Source organism: Pyrgilauda ruficollis, unplaced genomic scaffold (assembly GCF_017590135.1).
Source record: "Pyrgilauda ruficollis isolate IOZ18807 unplaced genomic scaffold, ASM1759013v1 scaffold11, whole genome shotgun sequence".
Taxonomy (NCBI): domain Eukaryota; kingdom Metazoa; phylum Chordata; class Aves; order Passeriformes; family Passeridae; genus Pyrgilauda; species Pyrgilauda ruficollis.
In genome coordinates this window covers 12,490,797-12,503,165 of record NW_024509210.1, presented here as the reverse complement: position 1 = coordinate 12,503,165, position 12,369 = coordinate 12,490,797, and the positions used below count along the sequence as shown (strand labels likewise).

Genomic DNA, 12,369 nt, shown 5'->3' with positions numbered 1-12,369 from the left:
TAAAGAAATGTTTCCCAATATACTGAGAATAAAAATTCGTGTTTAGACCAATAAAATTTCTACAATACAAACCAGCAAATTACTTTCATATGCACATTTCTAAGTGCATAGGAGACATTTATGGGAGAACAGACTCTTTAATATATTGTCATCATGGGGTTTGAAAACTATGTTAGTCCAGACGAGTAAAATGGATTTACAAACCTCATTATGAACAAGGAAATATTCTCTGTAAAATGCTTTTATCCATTAATTACTGAAACAGTTTCTCTCACACCCATACCCACATACCATTCTGCCAAGAGAAGATAACTTACCCTTCATTACAATTTGCAAGACAGGGCTCTTCACCTAATATAATTATTAAATTATAACTTAATAACACTAAGAAATTATCCAGCATCTTGGATACCTGTATGACACTTCATCCATGCTCCTTTTAACAGTGAAATACACCTTACATTTTTCCTTGCCTTCTTTGAGTATCTCAGTTCATACTGCATGCTTTCTTCTTACACAATACCCACCAGATGTTTAATATAAATACTGAATAAAATGGTTAATTAATAGTCTCAACCAGGGTTGGCTTGAGGCACAGGCTAAGTAGGCAAGTTCCTAGATTGCAGGATCTAGTGTCACCAAAGCACCAAGCCAACAAGGCTGTCACCAACAACTTCCCAATCAGGAAATGTCTGTACACCCAATGTGTGCAGCAGATTCCAGTGTTTCTCATATATAAATATTTTGCACAGTCACACAATTATCACTGCAACAGATGCTGTTTCACCATCCCTGAAATATGACTGCAAAGTATTCTGATTTGAATAGGAAGTTTAAAGGAATCTGCTGAGCACATAAAGAGATAAGGTAAAGACAGTGTTATTTCAAGTTGCAAGATGTGCTGCTGAGTCCAAACTCTGTCCTTGCCTAAATATGCCAAGTGCACCTAAGACCAGCCCCGAACCTATGCTATCAAGTCATTTTTATTTTAAAAGACTACACTAAGGGACTGATCCAAAATCCACTGAAGCAAATAGCCTTTTCACTAACATGCTTCAGTGACATTCTGGGTCTGGCCCTAATGCTATGTTAATGTTAAAAACCAAAAGCACATAATTAACAGAATTTATTGATTTGGAAGGGGTGGTGGGGGAGAAATCTCAGTTAAACCCATCTTTACACATAACGTCAGCAACCTAGACATGTTAAATAATCACTGCACACACAACTGATAAGTGCATAAAACCAAGCAAACCCCGAGTTTGCAGCATTAGTCAAATACTAGTTACAAAGCCAGAGAAGCACTGCAAAGCCAGATTCATCATACAGTCAAGGCAATGCTTAGAGTGCAGCAAATCATTATGAGGCAGCATAAAGCTCAGCAACTAGAAAAAACTCCAGGAAGAAAATAAATTGATAAGGCAGCAAGAAAAAATATATATGGACCTTTATTATTACCTTCAGAGATAGGACTAGGAGTAGACGCAGGAAACTGGTATGTAGGAGAATAAGGATTGTCTTCTGCAGCAGAGAAAAGCAGTGGATTTTGAGACTATCCACAGTGAAGTGGAGGTTCTGCTTCATCCCCCAATATCTATCACTATATGGTTTTATTCCCTACTTTAATAACACTAGGGTAAAAGTTATCATACTTTAAAAGAGATTAATGGATTAGCAAAGATTTAGTTATTTTATGCATCACACAAGAAGGTATACTGGGTATAACTGAATTTCCAGGCAGTGTAACAGAAAACTAGAACCTGAATCTAGTTATTATTAGGGCACTATAGTACAGTTAACTCAAAGCACAAGACAACAGATATTCTGACTAAACTTCTGGTACCTTCAGTTTTTTGCTGGATTTCAGGAAGTTCAGGAAATGTGTAGGTAGGGCAATAAGGGTTTTCTTCAGGATTGTCTAAGGAGAGGAACATGATTTGCAAAAAAGAACAGAGAGGACAGATTTTAAGGGGAAGAAGGGCGAGCCAAGAATCCATTCAAGTTGACTACAGTCCCTGTCATGCTGATGTTTTAGCACGACACAAACCAGAATGCCTCTTTGTTCATTGCTGCCTTGCATGTCTGGGCCTTGGGAGAGATCCTGGAAGCCAAGGGGACTGAACTCATTCTCCTCCATCTGAGCATGGGCTTTAGAGCCTCTGTTAGGAGCAGTAGGATTAGGAAATAGTTCAACTCCTCCTCATCCCATCCACTACAGCACAGCATTTATCTATGCATAAAGCTCATCAGGACAGCACCTGCAACAGCAAATACAGCTCCAGTTTTGCATGCTCTGCATTTGGTTCCAGAAGCACAGACCTGAGCTGTGCTTGCCTGCATGTCAGCCTGTTCAGAGGGTTCAGCTTGCAAGTGCTACTGCAGCCATTTCTCACACAGAAAAATGTGAATGTATCAGCAGTCAGGCATAGAAGTGCCACAAGGTGGGAATCCCCTGAGAGTTCACCACTATGAAGTTTGTAAGTGCTCACCACAATTCTAGGTTTTCAAAGGAGAAAGATTAGGGTTTTGAAAAAGCAGAGTTCAGATTCTAAACTCACCAAAAATCAATGGAAACCTTTCCACCAGTTTCAGTGAACTTCAAATCATGCTTTGTTGTGCAGGTACTAAAGCTTAACAGTGTAAAAAGCTTCCTCTTACGCACAGAGAAATTTCAGAGATAACCTACCATATTTTAAAGGCGAGTGGATTGGGTTAGCTGGTAAAACTGGAGTTCAGGGGTCTATTTTCCCTTAGTATGGAATTATTATCACCTTTTCTTGTCTCAAACAGTATAGTTGATTTCATGAGGGCACTGCAGTTCACCTTTCAGAACAACCCAGACCTTTCTTCGGACTTCATTGTTCTCCTACCTTTGACTTCAAAGATTTCTAATACATTGGTTGAGTTCTGTGGTGCAGAGCACACACTAATTAACATAAAATGATTTTATTTAACATCCAGTAAAATTCTTCATATGAATGAAACAAAATGCCATCAAGGTGGTCTTTTAAAATAAATAAAAACCATCTGTGCTACAGTACCTCTATTTAGCTTGTGGATCTGTTTGAACATCGTCTTGTACCAGTCCTTCGATCTGTCTGTATTCTGTTGGAAAAATAAATATACACAGAAATAATCAACCAGCCTTTCAAAGTTATTACCAATCTTCCAGCAATGAAAAAAAATTACACTCTATGTGAAAGCAGTATCATATGAATATCCTGAAATATGAATTATTTCACTCAGATATAACATCTCATATGATGTTTCTCTCAAGTTAGTAATAATGTAAAAGCTTTGCAGAGGCAGGATGTAACCTCTCTAGAACTGCAGATTGTATGAAATGTTTTGTATATTAATCTGGTTTGACATCCAAAATTAAACAACTTCCCTGTTTTAGTCACACATACTAATTCTCTAAGTATTCAGTGGACAGTTAGAAACATTGAATATTTAAGTCATTCAGAAACTAGTTGTAAGAGTAGGTTAATAATTATTTTCATAATTTCCCCTGAACACTGAATGAATGTAATCACATATAAAAGAGGTATCTGCCTCTAAGACGGCTAAAATGAGACAAAACTCTCCTTCAGCTGACAGATGGGAAGGAAACAGAGGAGCAGAAAACATTATTTTTACATATTATGAGAAGAAACACTAATTTTTCATTTTGGAATTAGAATTCTATCTATCTTCCCTTAAATCTCTGCAGCTTTACAGAGTTCCCTCAGTCCTAAGGCAGGCAGAATCTAGCCCAGGGTTTGTGTATCAGCCACATGCTCAGCGTTTTACCCTCAGTGGAATCCCAATGTCATCGACAGAGGTATCAGCCATGTAGTGAGGGCTCCTGACCGTGCTCCTCTTCTCCTCCACTGCTCTCTTCTCGCTTGGCACAGTCTCCTGAGCTGGCTTGTCTCGCAGAAGTGCTGAATCAACTTTATCAGAAACTAATCTGTCTGGCACTGAATCTGGAAATGACAATGGGGCATTTTTTACCTCATCCCAGCATTTCACAACATCGCCATATTCCGTTCTTTAAAGGCAAAAATTCTAGCAAGTAGTTGATGAGACAGACTGTCACTGCTGGTTGTGATCAGCAGCTACACTGAAGGAAATCTCCCAAGAAAATGCCCAATGCCAGCAACAGCAGGTGAGCATCTCTCAGGTAGTTAACCATCACACATCTCATGACAGTCTCAGCTGTCATATAAGACAACAATTTTGGTTTCAAAAATCGTTTCTTTTGACTGATTAGTAACTCTACAATATCAGTCTTCATCAAAAAGCACCTGTAATACAGTCTCCTGTACATCTTTTTCTGCCAATTTCAACCTAAAGGAGAATGGTATGTGGTAGTTGTGCATTACTTTTTAACAGATTGCATTCACCTGTCTGACAATCCCATTTGTTGCAGACAGTATATGATGTTTCCAATTCATTTCCATGCCCTAATCAGAGTGTGTAAACAACAAATGTGGTTTAAGCATACATATGACATGACGGCACAGGAGTCTGCATAAAGATGGAGGGAAATACTAATTTCTTCAGATTGCTTTGCTTCCAGACTGGAATTCCTTGACACTGCCCAGCTGACACCCAGAGGTAGCAGCAGGCATCACCAAGGGACTTCAGATTGTTCTGAAGCTCTGCTCTGCAGAGCTGCAGCACAGCAACCCTTACACTCAGTGAAGGATTTTCTCCTGTGTGGATTTCCTGCAGAGGAAACACCTGCAATTTCAGTCTGCCTCATCAAGACTTTTGCAAATCCTATAATTTTTACATCACTGCATGCATTGAAGAGAGAAAGATATGTTTATTCACATGCACATCACCATCCTGCCCAAAGCCATTAAATGTGTAGAAATCTGATAGGGGCAGACAGTGGAGAAAAGGCTCGTGCATAGCAATGCATTGATCTGTTGGTACCATGAGCAAACACAATTCTGCCCTGCAAAACTCAGAACTAAAGGATTTGTGTTTAAAAGCATGGTAAATTTTATGACTTAGGACAAACAGATGAGTAATTTAGGTGTTTGGTATATTTCTTTGCAGTTCCTGGGCAGTGTGTTTGCTAAAGGCAGCCCACAAGCTATCAAAGCAGCAGCTTTGCTCCAGCAGAGGCAGCAGCTGGGGGTAGCAGACCTTTCACATCATACCTGCCAGGCTACTAAGCCTTTTTTGCTGTTCTGTGGTAAAGGAAGAAACAAAACAAAAAGAAATACAGGACAAATGTGTGAGACATAAACAGCAAGTGCTCTGGTGCTGCATTTCTGACAGGCAAGAAATAAACTGTAGAATGATAGCAGTTGCTGGAGAGAATCTGCTTCCAAATACCCTGCCAAAGTGACAGCCCACAGTCCTTTCTCCACACAGCAGCCTCGTGGCACAACATAAATCTCATGATGCAGTGACCAACACATTTGCAAAGAGCACTTATATTTAAATTTTCTCTTTTTTTCATAACATCAGAGAATAAAATATTGGACAGGAGAGAATTTGAAAACCAGTAAAAATTCACAGAGTCAAGCAACTTGATAACTAACTCTGTTACCATTATTATGCAGCACATTTTGAAATAATACTGCTGTAGCATTTCAAAGGGATATAGGAAAGGATAAAGCATTGTTGGTGCTTGTTGAGTCTCATCACATATTACTGAGCCACAGATTCAGTGATTTGTGCACAGACACAGCTTGAAGGCTTTGATTCTTGAAACAGTCCCCTTGGTTAGAGGCTTTTCATTAATAAGTTCCCAGACTGGAGTATTTGTGGTATCTCTCAGCAGGTTTTACCACCCTAAAGTTAGTGCTTTCTAAAAGGATGTCCAAATTACTTACCCAAATCACAGCTGGGAATAAACCAAGAATGCTTAGCACTCTGTTGTCTGCTTTTTTTTTTTATTCCCTGGCAATTAATTATTTTCTTTAAAGCATGAAAGCCATTTGAAAAGAATAAAACACTTTACTGACATAAAAAGCACAAACAGTTTTGAAAGCTCATATTATTAGAGCAAAGATTAAAAAACTTTAATATATTAAACACACCTGTTATATATTTATGATAAACCATGTCATGCAATGCCTGCACGGGAAATAACTGTGCTTTGGGGTGGCATAGAACACTTGCCAAGCAAGTCTGCTACAATAACAAACCTCCAGGTGTGGGCTGTTTTCTGGAGGAACCCACCTTCACCTCACATTTGTACTAAGTGGACCATCTCAGCAAGGGAGACTGGTATTTCTCCTCAGTGTAGCTCCCTCACCAATACCTCTGAACTTGGATCTTTACCCAGCCCTCTGCTCTGCTGACCACTGATGGCAAGCTGCTCCTGTACATAATGTTCACATGACAGCTGCCAACATAGGGAAAAAAACCCTACATGCACTGGGTAAAAGGAAGGGTCAGCACTCTGAGCCAGAAGAATAGATGGGAACCACCTGCTGCAGGGTTCACTGGAGTAAGCAGGTCACCAGGAATTGCTTGCTGTATTATAAGAAACTGCAAGTGAGAAATGCAAAAATGCCCATCTCTGGAACTTGGGAGGAAAAAATGTAAGTGACAATGGTGTCACCAAGGAGAACTGTGTTGAATTACTGAGTTCTTCTGACAAGACCATGTAGTTTAAGGAGTCAGTGCTTGAAGGTGTTTCCTTGTTTGAGAGTCTCTTTCGCATGGAGAAGAGAAAATCATTAATTAATAGACTTTTCATGAAAAAACTCAAATGCACTTTTTACACTAAGGGGAGATTTCCTTTTCCCTTGTACCCCAGTGTAGGAAAGGGAGCAGCCAATGGGCAGGAGCAGAAGGAGCAGGAGGTCTCTGATATTTCTCTCTCTTGCCTGACCAGGGCCAGACCATAGCCCCAGACACACACCAGCCAACCGAAGCTTTCACTCCTGATCTTGTCTTCTGGACTGTAAGCAAAGGCCAAAAACTTGTAGGCTTCTCAGACAAAGGGTCAAGCAGAGGGAAGGATAAAACTGCTGGCAGAAATGAAGGAATAATTTATAGATGCCCCCAGAGGTCCCCCAGAGGAGGCAGCACTGGAGGAGACTAAGACTTGAAACCAGTAAAAAAAAAGGGAAGAGGAAAGAAGTATTTGAGAACATGTTTGGCACAAAATAAAGGTGTTAAAAAGAAAATTTGCTAGAAATAAACAAGAGGCTCTGAACTGAAATCCAGGAGAAAAAATTTTGAGATCTTTCATCCCAACTTACTGAGATCAAGCAGACAAGAAATCTACATCATGTGTTTCAAATGCCATTACCTGTTTCTAAGTCTCTAATAGCTCCAAATCAAAGGGTCTTACATGAACTAGCAAAGAAAGTACAAAAGAGTAAGAAGTAATAGTAAGAAGTAGGCAATGTCTGGTACAACAGTCACTTAAGAGAATAAGAGAGCTAACTCCTTAAAAAGCAATCAATAATCCACCGAGGAGAAAGAAAGTCACATTATCCATCTGGAAGAATAAACTGCTGGAGACCTCAAACTTCCTGCATTAAAATGACCTTAAAATTTCTAATTTACAGGGCATTTCAGAGCATAAAAAAAGAATTTTCACAAAATATCATTTTGACATGAAGAAATTGATACCAGCACAAAACATAATCAACCATTTGGGGGAAGGTGGAACTTAACCTAGGAACAATTTGATATATGCCATGAGAGCAACCTAGCTTTGAATAGGTAAAGTTCATAAAGATGAAACCAAATATGAATCGTGTCAGCCAGCACAGAAATTCAATAGATAACTAAGATCTGAGAACCATTTAAAAATACTAAGTTAGCAGAAAGAAATCTGAATGCTATGCTGGGATAAATCCTAGATAGGAATAGAAGCATAAGGAACTGCAGGAAACCCTCAACACAAAAAGAGATGGGAAATGTGCACCTACAAGAAGGTAACACATGCTGGGAAATTAAAGAAAATTACAGTGGAATAAAAGCATGAACAGAATGTCTCAGACTCAAAAATAGGTTTGAGGCACAAGAAGAATAAACAGAAACTAGCAATGATCTTGTTCTTTTACAAAATAGGCACGATGGTAATAAAAGGGCAGGAAAGATGACACATCTGACTAGCATTTCCATTCTGCACTTGAAAAAAAAGCAGCAAAAAACATGCTGTGTTACTTTGCCTGATAGAGAAATACTTTCCACTACAACAGTAACTAAGGACTATGCTGAAGGACAACTACTGAGGTCAGATAAAAATGAGCAAGTTCATATAAGCCATAGTAAGAGTTTTAGAGCAGTTTTCTGCTCTGAAGGGAGCACTTCTGGAGATTGGACCACTCATCCTTGATATGTCTTGGAACACAAAGGAAACTCCACAGGACAAGGAAGAAAGCAAATGTTATGACAACTTTCAAAAAAGATTAGTCTGATGGTTGGGACATCTGTCTGTCAAGTCAGCAATAATGCAAAAAAAAAAGATTTATATGGGATCTTCTAATAAATATATAATCTGACACATACAATGTCAATCAATACAAATTTGTGACGAGGATGCCTTGTCAAAGCAACATGATACATACAAATTACAAGTTTGACTAATATATACTGAAAAACAGGGATTACTAGAGTGATGTACTTCACAGACATGATCAAACAGCATAACTGGCCGTGATCTGTATCACAGAAAAAGCCATGACGAGAAAAGGCTCTTCAATCTAGCAGGGTAAAGTATCATGAGTGCTAATGGTCAAAAGCAATATTCAGACAGGACAAACTGTTTACAATGAAGGTAATTAGTAAACAGAATAATTTCACATCAGTTCTCTCAGAGTCAGCCTGCATGTATCATCACATGATACAACTTTGTCTCTCAGGCTCTTAAAGTCTACAGAGTGAAAATATCCTTGTATTAAAATACTCCAAATTTGATGAAAAAAATAAAAAAGACCAAAAGCATATCCCACCTCAAAGTCAACAAAAAGCTTTGAGATTTAAAAAGGCTGCCTCAAATCAGATTTTCTCCTCTTGAAGCAGCTGAGGAGGCTTCCTCATTTGGAAGCACATGAGCAAAGCTGTTTCAGATGCTAGCAAAAATGAGGAGATAATCCACTCATTACCCCTTAAATCTGCTGGGCTACGGTGAGAACACTATTTTCAAGATCAAAGACTGAAGCATGTTTTTAAAAATTAATTATCAAAATTCTCTATTAAATTCTAATTATCAAAAATCTCATGAGGGACTGTAAAGAAGCTCATCAATGCTGTAAATAAAATGGCTACAGTATGACAGTGCAGGCCTTGACCCTATTTTCTGATTTTTTTTTCCTTTGAAAAGGTAAGCCACAGCAATAGTGGCTAGATTCCTGGAGCTTCCCAAGTCCACTAGAAATCAAGGCAAACTGGACTGCATCTCTGTGGCCTGTTACAAGCTATGGTCTTTAGTGATGCACAACAAAATGGGAAGCTGTGGTAATGCCAGCCATCAGGAGAACAAAAAATGAGAAGCAAAGTTTCCCCTCCAAATCCAGAGTTAAAGAGATAGAACCATTTATTCAGCTTTTGTGAGAAAGGTGTTGATTCCTGAGAGTTCTCAAACAAGGCTGTTTTGCTCATTTGCAAATCCAGAGCTCAAGGATTACTGCAATATGAGTTTGAGTTGATCCAGTTACAGACAGAGGAAAAAATTGCCAAGATCAAACTTGTGGGCAAGTAGATTATTTACTAGTGGGTAAATTCTGCTACAAATTCAGAGGTCAAATCTCTCCCACAGTAATAGAAAATACAGCTGCCTTTACACTGCAGTAGCTGAGAAGTAGCATATCACCTTTTCAAGCTACCACAAGCTACCTTGCTCCTACAGACAGATATACAGGAGCATACAACCCTTTCCACCCTGGCAAGACACCTGACAGCTGTTACCTTGCAATAGCTTATTCATATGTCCACAGTCTAGTTAAAAACCTCTTCCCAGCCTCAAAGAGCTTCTGATCCACAGGTTTTAACTAGAAAAAACTTATCACTCTCACTTGCCTGTTGTATGCTCCAGTCACTAAGACTATTTTGAGGCAACTTTGTTAGTTCTTAGTAGTCTGGACTTAATTATCAACAGCACACACACTCTCCAGTTCCTTGTAGCATAACAGTTTGCTCATTTTGAGCCAAAATTATCTATATGCAAGTCTCCTTACCTCGATTGTGCTGCAACAGGACAATAGTGGGATTGACGATTGTGGTAGAAGGATAGGCAGAGGCAGACTTGCTGATGGAAGTGATGGAGGTTGGATAGTCAGTGCCAGGCTGGGGCACTTCATTTAGCACAGGACCTGGGTCCTGGAAAGAAGAGCAACACATGATTAGCAGCAAGCCAATGGTGCTACACTGGGAAAATCCAGGAAAAACCCCAACATTTTAGGCTGAATGAGAAGCATAATCACAGCAAATTTTAGTAAAAAAGGCATAAGCACAAGTATTACCCTGCTCCTTGTACATACCCTGCTCATTGTTAATGAATTAGTTTGCTAAGGCAGTACTATAGTTATTTGGTGTTGGGTTTCACAACTCCAACCCCAAAAGGGCACTAAGTCCATCTAGCAGACACTTTGGAGCAAACACAAGGTGTCAGAAATGAGCAAATCTGGTTTAGGGAGGGGGAAGATGCAGACATCTTTCCCCTGACACATCCACACACAAACATTTGTTCCAAGAGTATTCCTTTCATAGCAAGTCAGACATGCAAAACTCATGCAATTCTAGAATGAAACAGTATTACTGCAGCTGGTTTGGTAAGAAAAGTCTAAGGAATTAAGTTATCACCATCACTCAGGAGACAATGTGATACCTCCCTGACTAAAGTAATGACATAAAAAGGCCCCAAAACTGACAGAGGGTAACAAGTAGGACTCTAGTAAGAAAGATGGATTTGCTGCTGGAGCACAGACAGCAAGCTGCTCTTGCTTTCCTAAAGCATCCAGCTCCATTATTTGCTTATTTCAAACCCACCTATGATATCACCACAGCTCTGGCTGCTCTGTAGAAATACAGGCTGTGTCTGCAGGGAGACTTTGAAACCTAGCTCACCTTTGAAAAGCCTCAGTCCATGGGTACTGGACTTTTGGTGGTGGTAAGGTGGCTAAGATAAAAAAGGGATGATGACTAAAGACACTGTGTGCATCAGCTTAGACTGAGATTTTTCAAAGCCTCTTAAGGAATTTGGACACACAATTACCCTTAATGGGGACTGAGCATCCAAACAAAGAGAATATGGGCAAGCAAACCAAATTCCTGCACTCCTACTGCTCCACTGTCAGACTCAAATGCTGCAAGCCACTGATCTGTAAAAGCAGCTGAGCATTCAAGGGTATTTTCATCATTATTTAAAAAAACCCTGAATATGCCCAGAACATTGCTCCAGAAAAATCCCTACTTTCAGCTTTTCTGGCTAAGTGCAACTGCAAGTCAGTGCCCTTCATTCACACCAGCATCAGATGAAAGGACTTACAGCATCAGGCAGGGGACTGAACAGGGGCCAAAGTGAGGCCTTGGCACCAGAGCTCAAAGATAAATCATAGTGACAAGTGGCCATAATCAGAACAAGCAACTACAGCCTCTCCAGCCTGGAGGGGAAATAGGGAAGAACAATCTCATTCTGTTGGATAAAGGTGATCTTGCTTCAAGCAGCAGCTGGTCAGGCCATAGACATTTCATGGGAAAAGAACCAATGGTCTTCAGGAAGAGATGTCCCCTAGAGAGAGAGACCAGCCCCATTTTGCAATGGGACTGCAATAATATTCCAAACAATGCAATTAGCAAAAAGGAGGAACAGGGAAAAGCGTGAGAATTGGCTTTGAGCTTCACTTTGATAACTACAACACAAATAAGAACCCCTCAAAGAAGAGGGATGCTGGATCAGATAGGCTCAGCAGCCCCAGTGAAGTCACCAAAGAGGGTGAACAAAGACCATTTAAATCATTGTGGAAAACAGCTTGGTGACTACATGCCTGAAGTGAGCATGTCCAAAACTGTTTCAACTCTCATCTCAAGAAAGTCAGGTACAGCAAAATTTCCATTGCTCCTCTATGATTTGGATGCCTCCTGATTTTTTTTTTTTCTGGAATCTGCAGATAGACTCCATTAAAAAAAAACAAAACACAAATCAACCCAAAAAACCCTCCAAAACACAAACAAAGAACACCAAACAAACAAAAACCAAAGTAAAACCAAAACACCAAATCCAAACTTTCATTCATTGCTCTCTGCAATAAAAACCCTACCAATTGTAATAACAACAGAAAGGTCAATGCTGAGAACTTTTGAAAATATCATCCTTGCTATTTTTTTACTTTCTCCCAGGCCACATGCCTGTTTGCTAGATCCCTATAGCATCAAAGGGCAGAGCAAGCATCATCATGAGAG

The 12,369-nt window shown here is 39.6% G+C and overlaps 1 protein-coding gene across 15 annotated transcripts in view; it reads right to left on the bottom strand.

Moving 5' to 3' along the window:
- SORBS1 (sorbin and SH3 domain containing 1) overlaps positions 1–12,369 on the bottom strand; it is a 73,779-nt gene that overhangs the window by 40,128 nt on the left and 21,282 nt on the right. For 10 of the 15 annotated variants that reach the window (XM_041474029.1, XM_041474048.1, XM_041474058.1 and 7 more), the window contains 6 exons: positions 10,146–10,287; positions 5,157–5,186; positions 3,793–3,968; positions 3,042–3,105; positions 1,844–1,918; positions 1,459–1,521 (listed from right to left, as the gene is read on the bottom strand). In XM_041474029.1, coding sequence (XP_041329963.1) covers positions 1,459–1,521; positions 1,844–1,918; positions 3,042–3,105; positions 3,793–3,968; positions 5,157–5,186; positions 10,146–10,287 — 550 coding nt within the window. The remainder of the gene's footprint in view (positions 1–1,458; positions 1,522–1,843; positions 1,919–3,041; positions 3,106–3,792; positions 3,969–5,156; positions 5,187–10,145; positions 10,288–12,369) is intronic. The other 5 variants (XM_041474127.1, XM_041474155.1, XM_041474146.1 and 2 more) reach the window with 2 other exon arrangements.